The sequence below is a fragment of the Lissotriton helveticus genome, chromosome 9 (genome assembly GCF_964261635.1).
Source record: "Lissotriton helveticus chromosome 9, aLisHel1.1, whole genome shotgun sequence".
NCBI classification, from domain to species: Eukaryota; Metazoa; Chordata; class Amphibia; order Caudata; family Salamandridae; genus Lissotriton; species Lissotriton helveticus.
The window spans coordinates 685,503,831-685,530,701 of NC_136070.1; the positions used below are offsets into that span (position 1 = coordinate 685,503,831).

At 45.2% G+C, this 26,871-nt stretch overlaps 1 protein-coding gene across 1 annotated transcript in view; it reads left to right on the forward strand.

Moving 5' to 3' along the window:
• Positions 1–26,871, forward strand: part of LOC144781776 (uncharacterized) — a 660,484-nt gene that overhangs the window by 113,588 nt on the left and 520,025 nt on the right. Inside the window, exon 5 of the mRNA XM_078660772.1 lies at positions 120–287. Coding sequence (XP_078516898.1) covers positions 120–287 — 168 coding nt within the window. The remainder of the gene's footprint in view (positions 1–119; positions 288–26,871) is intronic.

The following is a 26,871-nucleotide window of genomic DNA, read 5'->3' on the forward strand; positions in this document are numbered from 1 at the left end:
CGTCCCAATGATTTCATTGCTAGGAACCAATAGCTTTAATCCACAATTATCCCCCTCTGAAAATTCATCTATGGGACACTGTTCTAGATACTAAAATTGTCTTGCTGTTTCTGTTGCAGTGTTTTTGAGATGGCGTTGGCAGCAGCAGGAATGGATTTTCGTTCGGACAAACTGTGGGAGATGTATGTGGAGTGGGCGAAGACACAATGCGACTTGCAGGCCATGACTGTAATTTATGATCGAGTCCTGTCCACACCCACACAGCTCTATAGCCACCATTTTGAGAAGTATGTTGACCAGATAACTTTTTCAACAATTTGTTTACTAAAATAATGTTGTTGCATTGTCATGGCAGGGTGGATTTGCTTTATACAATCAGTAACTTTAGTAGCTGAAATGACTACTGTGAAAAGCTCTTCATCCAATCCAATAATTTGTATTTCACCAAAATGCCATAAAAGATATACATATTAAAGATACAAATGCAAGAGCCACATAAAGTTAAAATCCGCATCAACGAGTTAAAAAGGATAAAACAAACCACCAAGTCATAAAAATACAATTCGAATTCATGCATGGGCCGCGCAACTACATAAAATCATAGATCCAAGATAAGCATACATATTAGCATAAATAATAAATTCTGGTGTAGGACAATAACATAAAAGTGCCAATTTAATTTGAAGCAGCATTTTCCCTATTTCTTATCAACCTTGCATGAAACAAGAACTTGGACAGTGCAAATACCAAATGTGGGGTTGCCCCAGTATTGGAACTTTCATAGATTCCCATGCTTTGTATCATTCCCCGTCGTAAGCCTGGGAGCCTCGGTAAATAGACAATACCATAGCAGTATGTACAAAGAAGAAAGTAAGGCCTAGGCCTCATCTCATTTTGTAGCCTATCTACCTCTTTTTGTAAAAGAGACCAAGATTTTGCAACAACCAATCAGATCAGCCTCACCCCGTTGAACCCTCCTGAGAGAGCCTCAGAGCCTCAGATTTTCTACCGCACCTTGTGCTAAGGGAGTCTCCACTGAGCTCTGCTCAGTTTTCTCTTCAACTTTGGATTTCTACACCTCTTTCTCTTCAGGATGTCTGAAAAGAAAGCTTTATTCAAAGCCTGTGCTACTTGCTCAAGGAAGAGGCTACATGTCGAATATAAGCATAAAGATTGCATTTATTGCTTATATCCAGATCACAAGGCCACAGAGTGTAAGAACTGCTGGACCTTCTCGACCAAAACTCTGAGCGACCAGGAAGGAAGACTTCTGACTTGGCTACAGAAAATGTCTCTGAAGGAGGTTCTGTCTAGTGATGGTGAAGATTCTTCCTCAGCAACATCTTCGAGGAGGTCAACAAAATGGGGTAGGTCCTCCCCTTCTACTTCAGCCGAACCTCCTGCTAAAGCCTCTCAAAATACCTCTGAAAGGTCTAAAAGGCTTAGTCCCAAAAAATCTCCTCACCACCCAAAGGAGAAAGAGGGACTTCTTCCTAAGGTGTCATCTGGAAAAAAGGCAAGCCAAGCCCTTTCTGTTGCCTCTTCGCCGTCGTAAAAAGAGAAGGTCTTTAAGAAACCTTTGAGTACACCTCAGGAAGCGAAAGGAGAAAAGAAAATTCATCCGTCTACGACAATTTCCTCAGGTGCGTCGACGACTATGTCAAAGACTCAAGTGATTTCGATTTCTGCTCCGTCAACGGGCCCATTGTCGAGAGCTTCGACGATGACTTCGTCGACGTAACATCCTACGTCGACGAGACTAACAACCTCGACGGTGATGTCGCCTGTAGGAAGGTGGATATCTGACTATATGGTTACCCCAACTTTTTGCCTAGTGTTTTGCTGGATTTCGACTTAGTTGGCCTGGGATCCTGCTATTCAGGATCCCAGGCCAACTATCTGCTCTCCCTATAAAATGGACTCCATGTACTTAAGGTACATACCTGATTGGGTATTGGGTCACCTTTGTGAGCCCCTGTATAGTGTACCATAGGTACCCAGGGCATAGGTGCATCCAAAGCCTACCAGATGCTGCAGCATGTATTATGCCACCCCTGGCTGGCCATCCAAACTGACACCACAGGCTGATCACTCAGCTTGGGTAAGGTGGTGTAATCACCCCTTACTTAGATATAGTATACCTATATCTACCCATATATATAGACACATATGCACCTATAAAGTCACACCTATGGTAGGCCTCGACAATCCTGGAGGCAGAGTCCTTGGTTTTATGTGAGAGGGTGCCCTAGCATGCGCCGAGCACCTCTGCAGCTTTTGGAACCATCTCCTTATAGCTGTTCTATGATATAGCCATACCATACACTCTTAAGTGCATTATAGTCCTCGCGGTTAATGCTAACTTTGGTTTTGCTTTATCAAAACATGTCGTGTAAGGTGTCAAACACTTTGGAATACTACCCCCCCCCCGTCAATTCTGGCGGCGGGGGTAGCATTCCACCCTTCTAGAGGGAAAAGACATGTATGTTACTGCTTTACCCGGTTAAAGTTAAACAGAGCCTCAGCATCACAAAATGGAAATGGATGCTGCTGCCACAGACACGAGTCTGACCTCCTGCTGCTGGACGAAACTCCGGCAGGGGAGGCCTGGACAATAGGTTTCCTGCCTTGGGAGGTGCTAGCACCTTCCCAGACAGGCTTTTAGTGTATTGGGGCAGGCAGGGCTGCAAAACGAGACACTGCCTCGGGCACACAAGGTGCTCCATGCATAGCTCGGTTCAAACCAGTTGCTGGGGCACTCCAGCCCCAGCTCTGGTGCGATACTGGACAAAGGGAAAGGGGTGTAACCACCCCCTTCCCAGGTCCACCCATAGGAGGGACCTAGGCAGGTAATCCAGCCCCCATTCTTAGTATAAGAATAGGAGCTGTGTCCCCAGGACTTTAGATTATCCTGGAATGAAACTCTGATACAAACTGTTGGATTTTCGACCTTCTATTTCGACTAGAAGACCGAAGACATCTCCCTTGTGGTCAAGGAGTGACCACCCTGGTCAAACAGGAAGGGGTCCCAGTGAGAACAACGAACAATGAAACAATATTAAATCTGATTTAAAGAAATCATCAAAAACAACATATGTATCCACAAAGTTTATAATCACTGAGGGATGCAATATAATGAATATACATAGTCAACAATCAGATTATTTGAGGTTGTACAGTGCCCCGGGAGGGGAGGGAAGGGGATGTGATCGTAGTGAGGATGAGGAAGTGATAGGAATGAGTGACAGTAAAATCAGACATTCAGAACAAAATTGGCAATTATTTATATAGCCAAAACAGCCAAAAATTTAATGGCAAACATCAATAGAAAAAACATGCGTCACAGATTGTAATTAATCTTTATAATCGTGGCGTGAAGCTGGCATAGAAGAAACAAATGTCAACGTTTTGACCCTCTTATCAATGCAGGGAATGTTTGTGTCCTTGCTGTGGGGTCTTCATCAGGACCAAGGGGGGCAAGCAACCTAATGGACATGAATATAAAAACTGTATTTACTGGAGGGGTATCAATCCTGCCTCATTAGTAATCACAAAGGTGGGTAGAACAGTATGGCTGTGGACAGTGATTCAGTTTATAATCAGTTATTCTTAAAAACACCACATTAATTAGTACAAAGAAAAATAGTGTCTGTTGACAAATGCATTGAAAGCGACATGTGCGTTCTATGACATGAATGTATCTCAACCATAGTGTGAGCTACATATAGTGCATCCGTCGAGCGTGAGGGTCAGAGAACCAATACTTATTCGTAATCACAAAGGTGGGTGGAACAGTGTGACTGTAAACAGTGATTCGGTTTATAGTCGGTTACTTTTGAAATCACGATGTTAAACAATACAAAGAATTATGTCTAATAACAAAAGCATTAAAAGCAACATGTGCGTTCTGTTACCCAAAGGTATCACACCATAAGAGTGAAATACATATGGTGCACCGCTCGAGCGTGAGGGTCAGAGAACCAGTACGAGGGGGGTTTTTTTGGCCATAGGTCAAGGCAAAGGGTTCTGAAAGAGTTCCCGTGGAAAAATTAATTCTTGGAACTTGATGGACGAAGTTGAAAACAGGTCGACGATCAACCAGGAGTTATCTGCAACAATAACATACCTATTACAACCAACTGACTGCTGTGTTGGAAAAGGAGGGGGAAGGGTACTAAGCCTACCTGCAGATTAAGATCTTCGGTTGGCTCTTGGGTATAATTAATGTCGAACGTCTATGGTTGCCATCCCGCATCTAAAGACCGACAATGAGGCATTCATTATAATCGTGACATCACGTAAGGATTCGGCAATAGGAATCCCCAGTTCAGTGAGGCTTACCGATACAACGTGACAGGCTAGTCAGGTACCGGACATATTTCAATACGGCGTCTGGAACATGGGGTGTAGATCCACCGCTCGAATCTATTAACAAAGGGACTATGTTAATTCGGAAAAATGCCGCCAAAACGATGTTCGGGCGGAGTTGCGAGCTGAGACTACTTACTGCTGCCGAATGAATCGGATGGCTCCGTACACGGTAAACGGCCCTAGCCAGGTTTCCGGGTTGATAAAATCACCTTGGTAACCTAGTCACATGATGTTAGTGGGGATAGAGGTGGGAAGAAGACTACGGAGAGTCTACTCAATAGTCGTCTATATGAATTACAAGACCTGATGGAATCCGGACTTGATCACGTCGATAAAATGTACAACTGCACATCAAAACATGGTTGGTAAAGTGTGACGACCTAAACAAGAGAAAAGATTGCACACTACAAATTTTTATAGAACATGGCTGTAAATGTTGCGTACCAGTCAGACATGGGGGTAAAGCACATTAAATACATATTAACATGGAATTGTTGAGCAAGTACATATGAATATGGCGTACCTCTCAAACATGAGGGTATGGCCAATTAAACATGGACCTAACGAGTGCATACGCAACCTGAGTGACGGGTGTCATGACAACAGCGTACCTCTCCAACATAAGGGTAAGGCCATTAGTCTAGTGATCTCTTGGAAGGAATAATCACTGTTAATGGGTTCTCAACACTTATATGAAGTAGAGGATACGATTATGACAGCAGTCCCAGTGTCATGATCAAGACTAATTTCAGGGTAAAAGAGCCAATTGTGAAAAGGAACTGTCATGTTCGTTCAGGCCGGTATTCATTGAGTCAAAGAAGTACATCCACTTCAGTTCACGAGTATTCAAAATGACTGAGATGTCACCGCCCCGTGGGCCCAGCGTTGCCTTCTCGATTACCACCCATTTCAGACTGTGTGGAGGATGGGATTTAGACTTAAAATGATCCACCAGGGGGGCACCCAGTACCTCACACCGGATCCTGCTCATATGCTGTAAGATCATAGCTTTGACTTTTTGTTGTGTTTGCCCTATGTAGATTTTGTGACAAGGGCAGACAATAGCATAGATGATGTTATTTGAGTTACAGTTACTGAAGGTCTTGAGCTTAATTGACAGATGGTGATGTTGGAATTCCTTCGTTTGGATAGTGGACTCGCAAGCTTTACATTGTCCACATCTAAAGTGACCGATGACAGGGGGCAGGTCCCATAAACAGCTAATGGTAGGTTGGTTGGCTGTGGGTAGAAGGGAGCATACCACGTAGCCCTTAATGCTCTTGGCTTTTTTAAAAGCATGTAGCAGTGTCTCAGGTTGTTGGATTTCATCAGATACCAAATGCCAGTGTTGATTTACAATTCGTTTTATCTTGTTGCTTTTTGTATTGAAAGTGGTAACACATACCATGCGGTTCTCTTGTTGGCTGATTCTGTCTTTGGGTACAAGGAGTTCTTCCCTAGGATAGAACCACGCTCGTTTGCGAGCTTTTTTTATCAATCGTCTTGGATATCCACGGTGAGCCAACCGGGAGGAAAGATCTTCTGACTCCAGAAAGTAGTGTTCCTTACTGGAACAGTTCCTGCGGATTCTTAAAAATTGCCCAAAGGCCAAGTTGTCACGGAGGGCTCGTGGATGATGACTTTGATATTGCAATAAAGAGTATGTGGTACATCAATGATATTCTGCTAATTTGGAAGGGTAACCAAGACGATCTGAATTCATTCTTTTCATGGCTGAACCAACAATCACAACATGTGAAATTTACTTATCAGTCACACAATGAAAATATTGATTTCCTAGATGTCACCATTTACCATGAGTCTGGATCACTTTCCACCAAACTGTATCGCAAACCTGCTGAGAGAAACTCTTTATTGCAATATCAAAGTCATCATCCACGAGCCCTCCGTGACAACTTGCCCTTTGGGCAATTTTTAAGAATCCGCAGGAACTGTTCCAGTAAGGAACACTACTTTCTGGAGTCAGAAGATCTTTCCTCCCGGTTGGCTCACCGTGGATATCCAAGACGATTGATAAAAAAAGCTCGCAAACGAGCGTGGTTCTATCCTAGGGAAGAACTCCTTGTACCCAAAGACCGAATCAGCCAACAAGAGAACCGCATGGTATGTGTTACCACTTTCAATACAAAAAGCAACAAGATAAAACGAATTGTAAATCAACACTGGCATTTGGTATCTGATGAAATCCAACAACCTGAGACACCGCTACATGCTTTTAAAAAAGCCAAGAGCATTAAGGACTACGTGGTATGCTCCCTTCTACCCACAGCCAACCAACCTACCATTAGCTGTTTATGGGACCTGCCCCCTGTCATCGGTCACTTTAGATGTGGACAATGTAAAGCTTGCGAGTCCACTATCAAAACGAAGGAATTCCAACATCACCATCTGTCAATTAAGCTCAAGACCTTCAGTAACTGTAACTCAAATAACATCATCTATGCTATTGTCTGCCCTTGTCACAAAATATACATAGGGCAAACAACAAAAAGTCAAAGCTAGGATCTTACAGCATATGAGCAGGATCCGGTGTGAGGTACTGGGTGCCCCCCTGGTGGATCATTTTAAGTCTAAATCCCATCCTCCACACAGTCTGAAATGGGTGGTAATCGAGAAGGCAACGCTGGGCCCACGGGGCGGTGACATCTCAGTCATTTTGAATACTCGTGAACTGAAGTGGATGTACTTCTTTGACTCAATGAATACCGGCCTGAACGAACATGACAGTTCCTTTTCACAATTGGCTCTTTTACCCTGAAATTAATCTTGATCATGACACTGGGACTACTGTCATAATCGTATCCTCTACTTCATATAAGTGTTGAGAACCCATTAACAGTGATTATTCCTTCCAAGAGATCACTAGACTAATGGCCTTACCCTCATGTTGGAGAGGTACGCTGTTGTCATGACACCCGTCACTCAGGTTGCGTATGCACTCGTTAGGTCCATGTTTAATTGGCCATACCCTCATGTTTGAGAGGTACGCCATATACATATGTACTTGCTCAACAATTCCATGTTAATATGTATTTAATGTGCTTTACCCCCATGTCTGACTGGTACGCAACATTTACAGCCATGTTCTATAAAAATTTGTAGTGTGCAATCTTTTCTCTTGTTTAGGTCGTCACACTTTACCAACCATGTTTTGATGTGCAGTTGTACATTTTATCGACGTGATCAAGTCCGGATTCCATCAGGTCTTGTAATTCATATAGACGACTATTGAGTAGACTCTCCGTAGTCTTCTTTCCACCTCTATCCCCACTAACATCATGTGACTAGGTTACCAAGGTGATTTTATCAACCCGGAAACCTGGCTAGGGCCGTTTACCGTGTACGGAGCCATCCGATTCATTCGGCAGCAGTAAGTAGTCTCAGCTCGCAACTCCGCCCGAACATCGTTTTGGCGGCATTTTTCCGAATTAACGTAGTCCCTTTGTTAATAGATTCGAGCGGTGGATCTACACCTCATGTTCCAGACGCCGTATTGAAATATGTCCGGTACCTGACTAGCCTGTCACGTTGTATCGGTAAGCCTCACTGAACAAGGGATTCCTATTGCCTAATCCTTACGTGATGTCACGATTATAATGAATGCCTCATTGTCGGTCTTTAGATGCGGGATGGCAACCATAGACGTTCGACATTAATTATACCCAAGAGCCAACCGAAGATCTTAATCTGCAGGTAGGCTTAGTACCCTTCCCCCTCCTTTTCCAACACAGCAGTCAGTTGGTTGTAATAGGTATGTTATTGTTGCAGATAACTCCTGGTTGATCGTCGACCTGTTTTCAACTTCGTCCATCAAGTTCCAAGAATTAATTTTTCCCAGGTACTCTTTCAGAACCCTTTGCCTTGACCTATGGCCAAAAAAAAACCCCTCGTACTGGTTCTCTGACCCTCACGCTCGAGCGGTGCACCATATGTATTTCACTCTTATGGTGTGAGACCTTTGGGTAACAGAACGCACATGTTGCTTTTAATGCTTTTGTTATTAGACATAATTCTTTGTATTGTTTAACATCGTGATTTCAAAAGTAATCTACTATAAACCGAATCACTGTTTACAGTCACACTGTTCCACCCACCTTTGTGATTACGAATAAGTATTGGTTCTCTGACCCTCACGCTCGACGGATGCACTATATGTAGCTCACACTATGGTTGAGATACATTCATGTCATAGAACGCTCATGTCGCTTTCAATGCATTTGTCAACAGACACTATTTTTCTTTGTACTAATTAATGTGGTGTTTTTAAGAATAACTGATTATAAACTGAATCACTGTCCACAGCCATACTGTTCTACCCACCTTTGTGATTACCAATGAGGCAGGATTGATACCCCTCCAGTAAATACAGTTTTTATATTCATGTCCATTAGGTTGCTTGCCCCCCCTTGGTCCTGATGAAGACCCCACAGCAAGGACACAAACATTCCCTGCATTGATAAGAGGGTCAAAACGTTGACATTTGTTTCTTCTATGCCAGCTTCACGCCACGATTATAAAGATTAATTACAATCTGTGACGCATGTTTTTTCTATTGATGTTTGCCATTACATTTTTGGCTGTTTTGGCTATATAAATAATTGCCAATTTTGTTCTGAATGTCTGATTTTACTGTCACTCATTCCTATTACTTCCTCATCCTCACTACGATCACATCCCCTTCCCTCCCCTCCCGGGGCACTGTACAACCTCAAATAATCTGATTGTTGACTATGTATATTCATTATATTGCATCCCTCAGTGATTATAAACTTTGTGGATACATATGTTGTTTTTGATGATTTCTTTAAATCAGATTTAATATTGTTTCATTGTTCGTTGTTCTCACTGGGACCACTTCCTCTTAGTACATATTGAACCCAGGTCCCATTGACTCCATTTGGGTATACCCCCTTGTCTATAACCCTGGTCAAACAGGCACCACCAGTAACTTGCTGGTCTGCTTTGTCGACGCTCCCGCCAGAACCCGAAGACTCAGCGACACAGGAACTGGGCTTCCAGACTTCTCTGACTCCGACCCACATCCACAGCAAAGCTGAGACCCGTGGCGGACACGAGAGACGTGGGACCGGACACCCTGGACATCCTGCATTTTGCTAACAGCTCGACTACCGAGGTACCCTCGCAGTTGTGCATTGGGGTACGAGAAGCCCCAGACCCAAGCGCCATTTGCACCGAAGCTCAGCCCTCCACACTCCACGAGTGTCGTTTGGGATCCGCTCTTGCATTTCAGCTCAACGTGTCTTCCCGGTTGCTAGCCCGTTGGCTAATGAGCCCCCTGAAGACCAACCTTTGAAACCAAATTGCTTTCCTGGTTGCTCCAGGCTTGCTCCAGCTTCCCTGCAAAGGAGAAGCTCCCCAGACCTTGCTGGTCTGACCTGAAGCCCATCTTCACTTCCTGCGTGGATTGCGTTTGCTAAGGCTTGTTGGGTCCAGTCCAGATACCGACACCGCAGTCAACTAGATCCTTCGTGGGACAGCTCGAATCCAGCTCCTGTTCATCGTCGACGCCTCCTGGTCCATGTGGCTGCAGAGACAAGCTTCACCTCTTCACCTGAGATGATCGCAACATCGCCTGGTTCCTTCCTGGTTCCTTCCTGTTCACTGGCTAGTGACCCAGACTCTGTCCCCTCTGCTTTCAGGTTCTTCAGTTCCTTGATCCACCCTTGGATCCACCCGGACACTCTTCCTCTGGCCTCCTGCAGCACTTCTTTGCAGATCTCCATTGAAAGCATCAACAAAACCAGACACCAAAAGGCACTTATGCACCCGGCTTCCCTGGGTGAGGTAACACGAGTACTCCGGTGCTCCCGTGGGTCTAGACTCTCGAAGTGTCCTAGTCTAAAGGGGTTTTGTCGTAGTCCATCCGGAGGTGCCCTAAAACAGTAACTTTGTAACTTCTTCGTTATCCATTATAAGTCAATGGTAACTCGCGACTGTGTTTAGACACTGCACGCGTCTCCCGTGGGTATCCTACTTCTTAACCTTTGGTCATTTAGTGTAGTCCCAGCGATTCCCCAGGCCCTAGGCCTACTCACTATTTCTGTAGTGGTTCTTATACCACTTACTTAGTATATGGTTTGTGAGGCACCTAGGACATAACTGTATTTGTGCAACTTATCGTATGCTAATTGTGTAACTTGTGATGTACTTCGATCTCTGACCTCATAAAGAGTGCAGAGGGGTTGTGTTAGAAATAAATACATATATATCTGATATATACCTTGTGTGGTGTCCTTTCATTTGGTATTCAAGGATTATAATTGGTAAAACAGCTTACTTTACATGCTCTCTGAATTCTTAGCCTCTGACTGCTGGTCCATGCTACCACTAGGATAGCTTGTCTATAAGGTTGACTTTTTTTCCACCATCAATAGGGTCCTTTAGACTGGTGCAAGGTGCCCACTAGAATAGTGGACATCATATGCCAGGCTAACTTCTCACATCGCCTACAATAGTGTCGACGGCGAGGAGGACGACGATGACGATGTCGATGACTACGGCGACGATGATCCTGATGTCGACGGTACCGTCGACGATCAGCCCTCCGTCGACGGCTACTCCACCGTCGACGTCGATTTCCTCGTCAATGACACCGTCGACGATCCAAAAAGTGAAAATTTCCAGCAGGAAAAGACTTATTACTCCGGAAATGACATCATCATTGCCTCCACCTCTTCTTCTGGAGGAGGAATATTCTGACGAGGATGAGAGTCCATATGGGGATGCTTATAGTCCATCACAACTTCAGGTGAAGTACCAGGACTCTGATTCAGATGACTATTACCTGGATCAGCATCATCCAGAAACTCAATTCACTCCACGTGAGACACATCAGGAATCATCAGGACAAAGTATGGGTGCCATGCCATCTTCACTTATAACTGATCTACAACTGATGTTGTTGGATTACAATAAGAGGTTCCCATCAGAAACCTCCGGAGCAATACAACCTCCTCCGCCACCACCTCAGCAACCTCCACCTTTTTCTGTGGCATCAACCTCTCAAAGGCAGGGAGAATAGCCTTTGATAGAAGGGCATGATGTGGTTACAGTGCCTGATGATGATTCATCAGATGAGGACCAGAATGTGGAGCATATCCAAAATCCTGACGCAGAATGGGACGATTGTTATCCGAGATGCGGCTTCACCATCTCCAGACCCGGTGGATTCGCCTCCAGTGGACATAGGAGGTTTCCATAGTCTGATGGAAAGGGCTTCTAAAAGATTTGGCCTTCCTGTTCCTGTGTTACAATCAGACTGTTTCCTCTATGATTTTAAAGAGCCTTACAAGAAATCTATTCGTTCCATACCCATTGTAGAACATGTTTGGAATGATGGCAAGAAGGTAATGCAGTCTCCAGCTACTGTAACTCCGGTTCTACCGCGGCTGGAAAAAATATATAAAGCTCCGGAGGACAGTCCTGCCTGTCTTATTGGGCAACTTAAACCGGACTCTGTTTTTTCTCAGGCGGCCCAAAGAAAATCAAGAAACCCGACGGAACCCCTGACAGCAGCGGCAGGCAAAGAGGGCAGGCGCCTGGACAATGTAGGCAGGAGGTTCTCCTCTATGTCTAGCCTCCTGGTAAGGGCCTCGAACGCACTAGCGATTTTGGGATGATATGATCGCCAAATGTGGTGCAATCTTTCTCCTTTCATTGATCAGCTTCCAGAGAGTGCCAAGGCGGAAACGAGAAAAATCCTGGAAGAAGGTGAACGATCTTCATCTGAGATTATAGATTGTGCAATGGACATTGCTACAACGGCTTTTCTCGCCTTAGCAGGTTCAGCGGTCCTGAGGCGTCAGGGTTGGCTGAGATGTGCCTGGTTTCGCCCGGAGGTGCAGAATAAGATTCTGGATCTGCCCTTCGATGGGGATATGCTGTTTGGCAAGCATATAGATGATGCTTTACAAGACATTAAAAAAGATACAGAAACAGCAAACTCTTTGGGCACACTTCAGTATCGAAAAGTACCTTTCCGCGGTGCAAGAGGTAAAGGATTCTCTACAGATAGGGGAGGTTATCAGCAACGCTACTCTTCCTATTTACAGTCCTCTCAATAATTCAAGCCTTCGTACTCTCAGCGGCAAAAACAATCGGCGTCTTTCTCTCGACAATCTTCCAGAGGTAGACCAGGACATCAGCGGAGAGATACCTCAAAACGCCAATAGCGGCTTCCTGGCTCTGCCTACTGGACCTTCACCCCTTGTGACATCGTTGGGGGGCAGGATTACACATTTTCTCGATTGCTGGAAAATCATATCAACAGATCGGTGGGTCCTGAATATAGTTCAATTTGGCCACACATTAGAATTTCAAAACCTCCCGCCTCCGAGAGCCCCTCGCGCCACAGAATCAAAACATCTGCATCTTCTCCGTCTCGAAGTTTGTCATCTGCTCAACAAAGGAGCGATAGAACCAGTGCCACTCAAAGAGGAAAAGGGTTCTATTCCAGATTTTTCCTCATTCACAAGACGGAGGAAAAGTGGCGCCCAATCTTAGATCTGAGGGAGCTCAACACCTATCTCGGAAAACTCTCTTTCCGAATGGTCTCTCTTCAAGACGTCTTATGTCTTCTAAATCCAGGAGATTACATGGTGACCCTGGATCTCCAGGACGCATATTTCCACGTCCCGATCCACTCAGCTCACAGAAAATATTTACGCTTCTCAGTAGCCAAGAGACACTTTCAGTTCAAAGTACTACCGTTCGGGCTCCGATCCGCGCCGCGGATATTCACGAAGGTGTTGGCCCCGGTAGCAGCATTCCTAAGAAAACAATCGCTAGAAATTTTCCCTTACCTAGACGATTGGTTAATAAAAGCTCCGTCTTCTCAAGCTAAGACAAGGGCAGTCGAAAGTTGCATCCAACTTTTCAATCACCTGGGTCTAAATCTCAACAAGGAAAAATCAGTCTTTGTTCCATCCAGAAGGGTCAAGTTCCTCGGTGCCATTCTGGATACAAGAAGCTGCAAGGTTTTTCCATCGGAAGAAAGACAGAAGAAACTAATCTTCTCTGCCAACCATTTAAGGAGGAGACGATTCCTGACAGTTCGTCAATACAAGTCTTTCCTAGGATCCATCTCATCTTGCATACCATTAGTTCCGCATTGCGTACTGCGAATGCGTCCCTTGCAAGAACAGCTAGACATACAATGGCGCCAGGTGGAAGGTTCTTTCGAGGACAAGATAAGGGTCACTCCTCTCATGAGAGAAGCTGCTGGTTGGGGGGCTATCAAGGAGAACATCTCAAAAGGTCTCTCAGAATGGCTCCATCCCCTCTGATTCTAACCACAGATGCCTCAATGGAAGGGTGGGGGCGCTGTTTTACAGGAGCTCCAAGTCAGCAGTCACTGGAGCGCAGAAGAGCGTTTTCTTCATATCAATCTCTTGGAACTCAGAGCGGTTCGCTAGCCTTGCAGGCTTTCAGGCCGAAGGTTCAAGACGCAACAGTGCTGGTCAGGTCGGAGAACACAACCGCCATGCATTACATAGCAGGGAGGTACGAGATCTCGTCTGCTCTCTAAAGAGGCCCAGGAGATCTGGGAATGTGCGATTCTCCAAAAGGTAATTCTTTCAGCAGAGCATCTACCAGGCACTCTCAACACAACAGCAGACACCTTGAGTCGTCTGAAATCGACCTGTCACGAGTGGGAATTGGATCAAGTCATTCTGGAGGAAGTGTTTCAACGCTGGGGGAACTCCAACAATATACCTGTTTGCGACTCCAGAGAACAGGAAATGCCGTCTCTATGCAAACAGGGATCACCACCGAGGATCACTGGGGAATGCTCTTACGGTGTCTTGGTTAGGAGCATTTGTTTACGCCTTTTCTCCAATTCCCCTAATCCCACGGCTTCTCAGGAAAATAAAGATGGAACCTTGCCGGATGATCTTAATGGCACCAGCATGACCTCGCCAATTCTGGTTCACAGAGCTTCTTCTACTATCTCAGGACCATCCATTTCACCTGTGTCCCATTCCATCTCAATTAACAATGTCCCAGGGACAGGTGGTACATCCAGATCCGGGCTCTCTTCATTTGAAGGCCTGGCTCCTGAGCACAGAGAATTCCACAGCTTAAATATCCCTCAGGAATGTAAGGAGATATTAAGTCAAGCAGGCGCACCAAGTACAAATAAAACTTATCGTGCTAAATGGAAGCGCTTCTGTCTGTGGTGTCATCGGGAAAACATCCATCCATTCTCTTCAGTTCCTCATCAGAAACTGCCTTACATTCTATAGCTGGCCAGGTCTTTCTCATTCTTCTGTCAAGGTCCATCTGGCGGCTATTTCAAGATACAGAAGATCAGCTTTGGGTCCTTCTCTCTGGTCGGCCAGAATTATCAAACAGTTCCTGAAAGGTCTTTTCAGGGTTTTTCCTCCAGTACGACCACCACCCCCTACTTGGAATCTCAATCTGGTTCTGGCTCATCTCATGAGACCTCCATTCGAGCCAATCCAAAGGGTGGACTTAAAAATGTTGTCTTGGAAATTAGCTTTCCTTTTAGCCCTCACTTCAGCTAGGAGAGTAGGAGAATTCCAAGATCTATCCATTCTAGAACCCTTTCTTCAGTTCAAAAAGGACACTGATTTTAAGGACCAATGCAAAATGTATTCCAAGGGTCCCTTCGGATTTCCATTTGAACGAGCCAGTGGTTCTAAAGTCATTCTTTCCTCGGCCTACATCCCCTGCAGAATGGTCTCTGCATTCCTTGGATGTCCAGAGATATCTCAAATTTTACCTTGAACGCTCAAACGATTTTAGAAAATCATCTCAACTTTTTGTGGCTTTTAGTGCACCCAGGAAAGGACTTCATCTCTCAAAACAGGGGATCTCACCCTGGATTCCAAGTGCAATTCATTTTTGCCACAAAGCGGCAGGAAAGCCGCTGGAGAGACATGTGAAGGCTCACTCCACAAGATCAGTTTCATCTTCAGCAGCTCTCTTCGCTGGAGTCCCTATAAAAGACATTTGTAGGGCGGCTACATGGAGCAGTGCCCATACATTCACAAAGCATTACTGCCTGGACTCTTTCATGAGAAGCGAAGCGGCAGTAGGACAAGCAGTCCTGAGGAATCTTTTCCAATGAGAGGTGAGCTTTCCCTTCTATCCCTCCTTCCTATAATTGCAAATTTTGTATCACATAATTTTACGGATGTATTGTTACATACGTATGTATTGTTTCACACATATCCCTATGACCATATATATATATATATATATATATGGTCATAGGGATACAATTATGCTGTGATGTTGTAATACACTTGTAGCAAAATGTGCACTGGTGGCTTACTGCCAGCTACTCTGATACAAAGCATGGGAATCTATGAAAGTCCCAATACTAGGGCAAGAAAACAAGTTACTTACCTGTAACTTTGGTTTCCCAGTATTGGTAACTTTCATAGATTCCCATGCGCCCACCCTCCTCCTCTGGGAAAGCTCAGCCTTTAGCAAAAGTGGTTACTGTAACACAACGGCTACGAAAATCTGAGGCTCTCTCAGGAGAGTTCTATGGGGTGAGGCTGATCTGATTGGTTGTTACAAAATATTGGTCTCTTTTACAAAAAGAGGTAGATAGGCTACAAAATTAGATGAGGACTAGGCCTTACTTTCTCTTTTGTACATACGGATATGGTATTGTCTATTTACCGAGGCTCCCAGGCTGACGACGGGGAATGATATAAAAGCTACCAATACTGGGGAACCAAAGTTACAGGTAAGTAACTTGTTTTCTTGTGTCGGTTGAAGGATTCTAAAAGCTTCCTCATTCCTTAAAGTGCCTAATTCTCTGCAAATGGGTATCAACCATTTTACACACGGTCCTTTGTAGACTGGACAAAAGAATAACAGATGGGGTGGATCCTCCCTCTTATAGCCAGACAATTGGCACTTCTGGTCTATAGTGGTCGGTATCTGTGACTATTTTGACTTAAAACTGTTGAGAGGGAGATTTCCATGTCTAAATTGCACATAAAGTGTTTTAGCTAAATTCGGCTCTGTCATCACAGAAATGTTCCCACTGGAAGTTATTCTTAAACACAGAAATGAGGTAGATAAAGTGCCTTGTGCATGCATTAAAAGATTATTACATTCATGTTTTTTAAATAGAGTTTTCAGCTCATTCGCAGTGATTGTTGGGTAGCAGCCCACTTGATCATGCCAAAGTTTTGACAAGCCAATCTCCTTAATAGAGACTTTAACAAATTTGATCCAGGAGAGTTTAAAGTTATTTAGATGGCCCATTTCGGTATAACGTGAGTTCAGGGGTAACCCAGATGCTTCTCCAGTAAATAAGAAGGCGGAGTTCTGACTTGTCTGTAATCGGCCTGAGTCCCAAGTCAAGCCTCAAGGGTAATAGGGGAGTGCTGACTATTAGACACAAAAGCTGCCTTATAACTCTATTTTCAGCCATTATCAAAGATTTTTGGTTTTTGTGACCCCAAATCTCAGCCCCATAAAGGGTTCCTGCAAGGGCATGGTGCATGTATAGTTGAATATCAGGCGAAATAAACTTGGGACCCTGCTATATATGTTCAGCAACCCCCTAACCCCCCCACCCCCACACTTTGCTGCTCTAGTTTCTATCGTCTTATAGAAACTTGCGATGACCAGTCTAGCCTCTCATCTGGTGTGATCCCCAGATAGTCAAATCGGTTTACCTTCTCTAGGGGAACACCATCCAAAGTGGGATTAGACATTGTGGGGAGACGAGGATTATTAAACATAAATCTGGTTTTACTAATATTAAATTCCAGCCCCCTCATCTCACAGAATCTGCGAAAACCATCATGCAATTTCTAGAGCCCCAATGGTATCTTTGATAATAAAAGTGTATTGTCAGCAAACTTGAGGACTGGTACCTTCATGCCTGCTAGACATGGGGCATCATTGTCACATGTATTTTAAAAAAAACTAGATCATTTAAAGACAAAGTAAAAAGGGTAGGTGCCAGACCACAACCCTGTGTAAATGTTACGCAAAACCAGAATGGGCTCTGTAACTTCCGCAAGCTTGCCACATCTGATTTGCAAGTAATTTCTCTGGTGCGACCTCTATATTATTTTTGCAGGTAAACCGGGATACCAAGTTCAGCAAGGCAATTCCACAGTCGAAATCTGGGGACCAGGTCAAATGCAGATCTAAGATCCACAAAGACTGCATAGAGCCTCCCTTTCTCAAAGCTTGCGATCTTCCAGTAAATCAACTGCAGTCTAAAGACCTGGTCGGCCATGAAAGTGTTGGCTCGAAAGCCCGCTTGGAGGGGACAAAGTGAGTTGCTCTCCTCAAGCCACTTTTGAAGCCTGCCTAATATGACCCTACTAAAACGTTTTTGCGTAGTGTTTAGAAGGCTAATTGGCCTATAGTTGGCAGGATCCATAGGGCAACCTTTCTTGTATATGGGGAAAATCTCTGCTCGGCCCACGTTTTGGGAATGCTGGTCCCATTTAGATTAGCATTAAAAACCACAGTAAAATAGGGTACCAAAATGTCTTTTCCCGATAAAAAAACAAGTCACCTGGGATCATGTTAGTGTCAGGCGCTTTACATGGTGCTATCATTCTGATGGCCTCTTCTACCTCCATACACTCTATCAGGCGAAAGTCGTCTTTAACACTTCCTGTCCTTGAATGCAGAGGGATAATTGAATGTTCAGGAACTGGGACCTCAGCCGGTTTACCTACCTATAGATTGGTAAAATGGGCTACCTCTGCCACCACATTATCAATTTTGGATCTTCCTTCCCTGTTTCCCGTGGCAATTAAATTCCAAAATAAGTTTTGATTGTTATCCCTTGCTGCTGCTAAGAGGAGTCCCCAGTTTTGACTATCCCATTCCCTCTGTACCCTTACACAGGCTGTTTTGTACACCGGTCTCTTTTCCTGGATGACTCTCCTGCCCCAGGACTTATTTGCAATGATCAGAGTGCTCTTGGCCATAATACATTGGTTGAACCAGGATGGTGTGCTACTCCTGGGCCAACGGCTTTTGGCTTCTCTGGAAAAAGTCCGTCTTTAAACTAATGAAGATGGGATTACGTACAACTTCAGCCTCTGGTGTGGCCTATTCCTCAAAAGGCACAGGTTTCAGAGTGCCAAAAATCTCCAGAACTTGGTCCACCTTGTTATATATTGATCTCAGGGCCCACTCAGACCTAGCAACAGCTGACCACTGGATTCTTTGTTTATTGTTTGTTTGCTTACACCTCTTGTTGAGTGGTTGTGAGTGCGATAGCTAGGTTTGTAGGGATGGAAGTTCCAGCTCCACCTCAATGGCGTTATGATCACTATCATGCCTCTGTGCCACCACCATGTCCTTTGAAAGGTGTTGTTGCCTTTTCTGTCAGATTTGGTCCATCTGTTGCATGCTCATATCATGCAATTAAAGGTTGGGGCATTTAGTTGTATCGCCAAGGGGGGCCATTTTTTAATTGGGGGAATAAGTGCAGGAATGTAACAAATTCTGTCCTCTTCCGGCAGAGAGTAAAGATTAAACAAATTCAGGGGTTTGACTGACAATTAAAATCGCCCCCACTATTTTTGCACTTCGGAGTGAAGGCCAGTTATGTGTGAGATTAACACTTCTATGGTGGGCGATTCCTGACGCTTGGCGGAAGGTCTTAAATAAATGTTGTAGCTGTTGCCTAAACATCCATTAGATAGTTTAATAGATAGACAAAGAATGTCCTCTGCAACTATTTCTGACCCCAGCACCTTACATCCCGCATGCACCCCATTTCAGGTCGAGAGTCCCCCAGAGGGTCTTCCCCTGCCAAGCATACCTGGCTTTAGCTCAGTATATAGCGAAGTTTGAATAGCTAATTTCCCGTGTTAGCCAAGTTTCATGGAAAATACAAATGTCAAAGGTGTTAATATAGTTAGTCCAGTCGGGATCATCCAGTTTGGCACCCAGACCAGCAACATTCAAGGAAAGTATCTTAAGTTTTTCATGTATCCCTTGATGGTGGCTAGTCTGTTGGGGACCCCTGGTGTATACCATACGACTATCACCCACTGGGTTTGATGACTTGTTGATGCGTAATCGATCAACACCATAATAAAACAAAATCCTCCAGATAAAGTTTCTAAAGGACCTGTGATGTCTAACCTCAACTTAGGCCAAGGTACAGAAGGGCATTCAATAGGGAGAAGAGGTGGGGTGGCTAACTTCAGCCCCTTGTCAGCTGACCGGTCAATGGAACACATATCAACAACGTCATTCACATCGCTGTTCATGGAGGGCCACCAAAAACAGTCACAAACTCGTCGCTTAGTAAGAGTTGATCTCAAATGACCCTCATGAGCTCCAGCAATAATACCTCTTCTAAGATTCTGTGGAGGTTTAAGTCTGTCAGCTCTTACCAAAACACCACCCTCCATCGAAATTTCTGACTCGGCTTTCTAGAAAGGTTGCAAGTATTGAGGGAAAGCACGTTCTCTGGGCCAACCAGATCTGACAAACTCACTCACTTTTTGGAGAACTTCATCATTAGAAAGAGCTTTCACCCAACTCTCTTCAGTGCCAAGACTTTGCTCGGGTAAATCAATTGAAGCAATTAGACAATCATCTGAATTCTCCTCTCCACAATCTGTGACATCAGATTCCCTTCCGCTATCCCTCATGGGGAACCGGGATAAAAAGTCCGCCCTGACATTTCTGCCCCCAGATACATGGACAACATCAAACTGGTATTGCATCAGGCGAGACACCATCCTGAGAATTCTTGGAGAGCAGCATTTACTGGTGCCAGCATCTAGTATATTGATGAGTGGTTTATGGTCCGTCCTTAACAAAAAACGCCTTCCCCAGACATAGGGACGGAACTTTTCAATGGCCCATAGACAAGACAAAAGTTCCTTCTCTATAACAAAGTACTGAAGTTCCAAATTCCTCAGAACTCTAGATGCAAACGCCACAGTATTTTCACCATTGCAGGAATCTTGGGTCAGCACACCCCCCAGTCCTACCTGACTTGCATCAACTATAATACAGGAGGGTAACGCTGGATCATATGGTTTAAGGGCACCACTGTTGGCAAGATACTCTTTAACATGACTCAGAGCTGATGCACATTGATCTGACCAACAAAAAACAACACCTTTCCGGAGCAGAAAACTAATGGGTCGCACTATGGAGGCATAGTTGAGAATAAACTTTGAATAATATTCTGGTAGACCAAGTAAAGACTTGACTCCTGTTTTATCCACAGGAACAGGGGCATGAGTTATCACATCTAACAGTCCTTGTCTGGGTCTAATTCCCTCTCCAGAAATATGGTGACCCAAATATTCAATTGTCTTTCCCAGACCGGAATCAAGCATCCAAGGACCGGTTTCTGGCTATCAGCCTGGATAGCTTGACTCCAGGCTGATGAAGGCTGATAGCCAGAAACCGGTCCTTGGATGCTTGATTCCGGTCTGGGAAAGACATGGCTTGGTAGTTCGGACTGGACTGTTCCCATGAGGCACAGGGTCAGAGCTGATTTGCATATAGCCAGTGTCTAACCCAGGGTGGTGTGGAGTGCAAAAAAACGATGGATTTAGGCCCAGATCCTTGTACTGGGATGAATGTATGACATTGTTCTACATTCTGTCCATCAACTGTGTTTTTTGCAATTTTCACCCCGAGTGGGCTGGGTATGCTCAGACGTGAGTCCCAGGCTCTCCACACCACTGGAGTCAAGCTATCCAGGCTGATGAAGGCTGATAGCCAGAAACCGGTCCTTGGATGCTTGATTCCGGTCTGGGAAAGACATGGCTTGGTAGTTCGGACTGGACTGTTCCCATGAGGCACAGGGTCAGAGCTGATTTGCATATAGCCAGTGTCTAACCCAGGGAGGTGTGGAGTGCAAAAAAAGATTGAATTTAGGCCCAGATCCTTGTACTGGGATGAATGTATGACATTGTTCTACATTCTGTCCATCAAATGTGTTTTTTGCAATTTTCACCCCGAGTGGGCTGGGTATGCTCAGACGTGAGTCCCAGGCTCTCCACACCACTGGAGTCAAGCTATCCTGGATGATGAAGGCTGATAGCCAGAAACCGGTCCTTTGATGCTTGATTCCGGTCTGGGAAAGACATGGCTTGGTAGTTCGGACTGGACTGTTCCCATGAGGCACAGGGTCAGAGCTGATTTGCATATAGCCAGTGTCTAACCCAGGGTGGTGTGGAGTGCAAAAAAACGATGGATTTAGGCCCAGATCCTTGTACTGGGATGAATGTATGACATTGTTCTACATTCTGTCCATCAACTGTGTTTTTTGTAATTTTCACCCCTAGTGGGCTGGGTATGCTCAGACGTGAGTCCCAGGCTCTCCACACCACTGGAGTCACGCTATCCAGGCTGATGAAGGCTGATAGCCAGAAACCGGTCCTTGGATGCTTGATTCCGGTCTGGGAAAGACATGGCTTGGTAGTTCGGACTGGACTGTTCCCATGAGGCACAGGGTCAGAGCTGATTTGCATATAGCCAGTGTCTAAACCAGGGTGGTGTGGAGTGCAAAAAAACGATGGATTTAGGCCCAGATCCTTGTTCTGGGGTGATTGTATGACATTGTTCTACATTCTGTCCATCAACTGTGTTTTTTGCAATTTTCACCCCGAGTGGGCTGGGTATGCTCAGACGTGAGTCCCAGGCTCTCCACACCACTGGAGTCAAGCTATCCAGGCTGATGAAGGCTGATAGCCAGAAACCGGTCCTTGGATGCTTGATTCCGGTCTGGGAAAGACATGGCTTGGTAGTTCGGATTGGACTGTTCCCATGAGGCACAGGGTCAGAGCTGATTTGCATATAGCCAGTGTCTAACCCAGGGTGGTGTGAAGTGCAAAAAAACTATGGATTTAGGCCCAGATCCTTGTACTGGGATGAATGTATGACATTGTTCTACATTCTGTCCATCAACTGTGTTTTTTGCCCTATAATATAAGTCAAAATCTGGCGCTCCCAAGCCCCCCATCTGATATGGTAACATTGCACACTCGCTAGTTTACCCGCCCAAGTTAGTTTTATCATTGATTTATGAAGTCTGTGAAAAAAGGAGCGTGGTAAGACTATAGGAATATTCGTAAAAAGGAACAGGAATCTGGGCAGTATCACCATTTTCATAATGGAAACGCGGCCGATGAGCGACAGCGGCAACCAGATCCAGGTCTCAACATAGTCTTCCAGTTTATCTATGGCAATGCCATAATTCTCTCTAAATTTGATCTCTGAGTCTGTGTGTAGCTGAATACCTAGGTAACAAATCAAATCTGTGGTCCATTGTAGAGGGTAGTCCATTTCAAAATTTGTCGAGACCGGGGCGAGCTGGAAGACAATGGACTTAGGCCAAATGACCCTGAGCCCCGATAGCGCCCCGCGGTGAACTGCTTCCCTGAGGATAGATTATGTTCCGGGTCGCGGACATATAATAAGGTGTCATCCGCATATGTAGACACTACAATCCTATAGGTCGGGAACCGAATACCTTTATGTCCATGATATTCTCTGAGAGCACATGCCAGAGGTTCAGCGACCAGGGCATATAGTATGGGAGAAAGCGGGCAACCCTGTCTAGTCCCCCTAGTTATTTCGAATGGAACCGTAACCAGGTTACCGAGCCGGATCCGCGCTGTGGGTGCATTGTACAATACGCCGATCAGCTGGAGGAAGACCGACCCCAGAACCATCCTGTTTAGCACCTGCCGCATAAAAGGCCATTCTACAGAGTCAAAGGCCTTCTCCATATCAAGGAAGACCGCAACGCCTTAGTATCTTGCTTAGTATCCTCATGTAACGTAACTGGTGCTATGTAAAGCGCTCTGATACCTGATTCGGTTCGGGTCTAGTTCGCGCTATATAAAACTCTGCAAAAAACAAAAAAAAAACGTGTTGCATGGTTCCAAACACAGTACGCAAGTTATAGGTAATATTTTTATCCGGGATGAACCCAGTTTGCTCCGGCGCTACCAGCACCGAAGATAGGGGGGCTAGGCGGTGCGGTAGTATTTTAACGAATGTCTTGATATTCACATTGAGCAGTGAGAGGGAGCGGTAAGAGCTGCATTCCTCCGGGGGCTTACGCAGTTTGGGGATGGCAGCTATGATTGCCTCTCTCATAGTCTGGGGCATTGTACCTGATATACACATATCATCGAATAGCGCAGAAAGAAGGGGGAGCAGCAAGTTGAGAAACATTTTATAGAAGTCCACTGTGAGGCCGTCTGCCTCTGGGGCTTTAGTGATTTTTAATCACGCCAGTGCTTCCGTTATTTTGTCCTTTTCAATGGGGTGCATGAGAAACTCTTTGTGCATGTTGGTGAGGAATGGCAACTTAATATGTTCTAAATAATCAAGTATTTCTTCGTCCGTGCCTGACGAACGAGAAGTATATAATTCTGAATAATACTGTTTAAACCTATCCGCATTGTCTGTTTCTTCGGTTAACATTGCTCCCTCTGTAGACCTAAGTTCACTGATCAGCGTTTTGTCGCACTTAGCTTTCAGAATCTGTGCCAATACCGAGCCCGGCCTGTCCCCCTCCCCATAAGTACGGGCTGTAGCGTACTTGCCCACGTGTTTAACTTCGCTGTCTACAGCTTCCTAGTATTCACCTAGCGTGTCTTTTATTACACTTGCAAGCTCCCCGCCCTCACCTGCGACCTGACGCGATTCCAAGTCCCCCACTTTCTGTTATAGGTCCGCTGGCCTCTGCCGTATTGATCGGAGAACCCCGAGTGCTTAGCCATGGCCACCCCATGGATATATGCTTTGAAAGCCTCCCAAACGGTCTGGAAGCTATCCACTGATCGATATTGGTAGTAAAAAACGTATCTATGGCGTCTGCCAGTTCCTCCTTGAAGAGGGGGGTCAAGCAATGAATAAGGGGGAAAGCGCCATGTGTATGGCGGTATAGTTATCTTAGGAGTGGCCAGCAGCAGCAGCGAGTGATCCGAGAGCGTACGAGGGAGTACCAGACAATGACGGACCTGCTCCTGAAGCGACTCAGTGGCTAACCAGTAATCTATATGAGTGTGCAGATTGTAATAGACAGAATAATGCGTGAACCCTCCCTTGTTGGGGTAGCGCTTTCGCCATACATCACAAAGGTCCCTGCTAACCATAATACTCTCCAATGCCCGCGCGCCGCTACACGCCTCCTCGCCGGGCGGGCCCACCCGAGCTCAACCGCGTCCCACAGCTTTGCGTACACCTGCCGTAGTGACTCTACAGATGGGAGATACCCTCATGTAGCTGCTTCGTGACTCACTTGTGCTGAAGATTGCATGGAGATGCATCACTGCAGTAATACCCTGCGCCCCTGGAAACCTCTCTTTTTGGACATTAATGGGCAATGCACCTTCTCTGTATTGGGCACACGTTTAGCTCACCCCACCCCCCAAACCATGGGCGTCCGCAGAAATTTTTCCAGGGGGGGGCAAAATGTTAACGTCATCACCATCCTCCGACATGATGTGTGCCAGGTGGGGCATAAGAAACACTGGGGCGCAGAACTGAGATAGACTCAATTAAATGCCAGGAGTCCAGGACATGTGACTGACCCTGCCACAGGCCAACAAACACCACCTGTAGGGAAAACGCTAAACTTTCTGACAAGGTGCTTTATCTCTGTCTGCTAGGTTTGCAGACTTCCGGGTCCTCGATCCAACACCAATCAAGGCTGTCTTCAGCACGATTCGATTTTCATCAGAATACTTTAAAACGGCCTATGATTAAAGCACCAGATTACATATACTGTATGCACAGTGTATATTAGGGATTATTTGTATTGGCTTCTTGGTGCTAGAATTCATGATAACTTTTATCAAAAGTTTAAGCACAACGTCAAAGTTAGTAATAAATAATGCAGCAATCACAAACTCTAGTGATTCGCCAGTGGGTGCTCCCTTTACAAGAATTCCCCGGGCAGTGCTAAATTTTACACACATTCAATTCATTTATACAAAATAAAATGTATAGGTCCAAATGTTAGCTATATTTTTTAAAAGAAACTTAGAGTCCCTCTACGTGTAGTCAATGTCAAACTGACACCGTGCCCACGTTTAGGGATACAATAATGGCCAGCTCCCTTATGCGGAAGCCCGGCACCGTAAACGTGTGGCACATGCGGCGCCCGCAGCGGCGGCACTTCACAGGTCCAGGGATGCTGAGTCTTACACAGTGGTCGAAGTGAGGGAAAAAAATTAGGGGAACAGTGGGCGTTGAATCAAAGGGTGGGAATTACCACGGAGTGGATCTGTGGGTGGAGCCAGAGGTGTGGCCAGAATTCGCAGACATCCCAATTTTTAGTATTTGTTTGACATTTCACTGCCCAGTTTAATCAACCAATGGATATACATGATTATTTAAGGTTATAATGAGTTATTGACATTAAAATATATTCACAAAGTGGGATATGCTTCTAATCACAGAATGTACCAAATACGATAAAATGTGGAAACACAAGCCATTTGTCTCCGAGCCATGGAGTTTCTGTCATCAGCACTACTCTCTATTTCCACAACAGTAGTTCAAACATGAATGGCAAAATATCCTAGTTTGCAAATGTTTTCTCTAAAATTATGGCTCTGCCATATTTGCCTCATAATGCAAGATCTGCTGCATGATCTGACCATTTAAACTAATAAATTGTTTGTAGCTCAAACATATCAAAAGTTAATATAAAATGTGACTTGTGTTGCTGCGGAGTGGATATCCTATTGTAAAGGTTGACTGGTCACCTTTCTCACTGCTGAGTTTGTATGTTACACTGGTACTAATAGGGCAAAATCATTCCAGAGACTGTTAGCATGTGTACAGACGTCAAAATAATAAAATATCTGAAAATATACTGCATTACGCTGCAGCCTTTTTTTTTAATGCATAATAGTCAACACTACGGCATAATGTTGTCATCCTTTGCTGCATAATTAATTCCAGTGGCCCCACAGCAGGCAGCACATGTTAAAAGTGCCTGTGAATGAAGCCGGGTGACTGTAAGTTTGCGAACTTAGGGGCCGATTATGATGGAGGATTTTCCGCCTCCTCCGGGCCGGCGGAAGCCACCTCCGGCCCGGAGGAGGCGGAAAATCCTCTGCGGAGTCACCAAAGACCCACCGCCGCATTACGATGGCTGGTGGGTCTTGGTTTATGTCCGCTGCTTTTCCACCGCGGTCGGATTACAACCGCGGCGGAATAGCTCTCATTTGGCTGGCAGTGTCTATCAGACACCGCCAGCCAAATTAGGAAGCATTTGTAAACATGCTTTTCCGCGGCGGTTTTTCCGCCGTGGAAAAGCATGTGTACTTTTGAATTTGGGGGCCCGTTGCGGTCTCCCAGGGTGTTGGCGGGTGGGGGGTGCACATGGGGGGTACCTATGGTACCCCCCAGTATTTACATGCACAAAGCGACAGGCACCGCGCAGTGCCTGCCGCTTTGTGCATGTAAATGTAACACATGCACTTTTAACATTGCGGC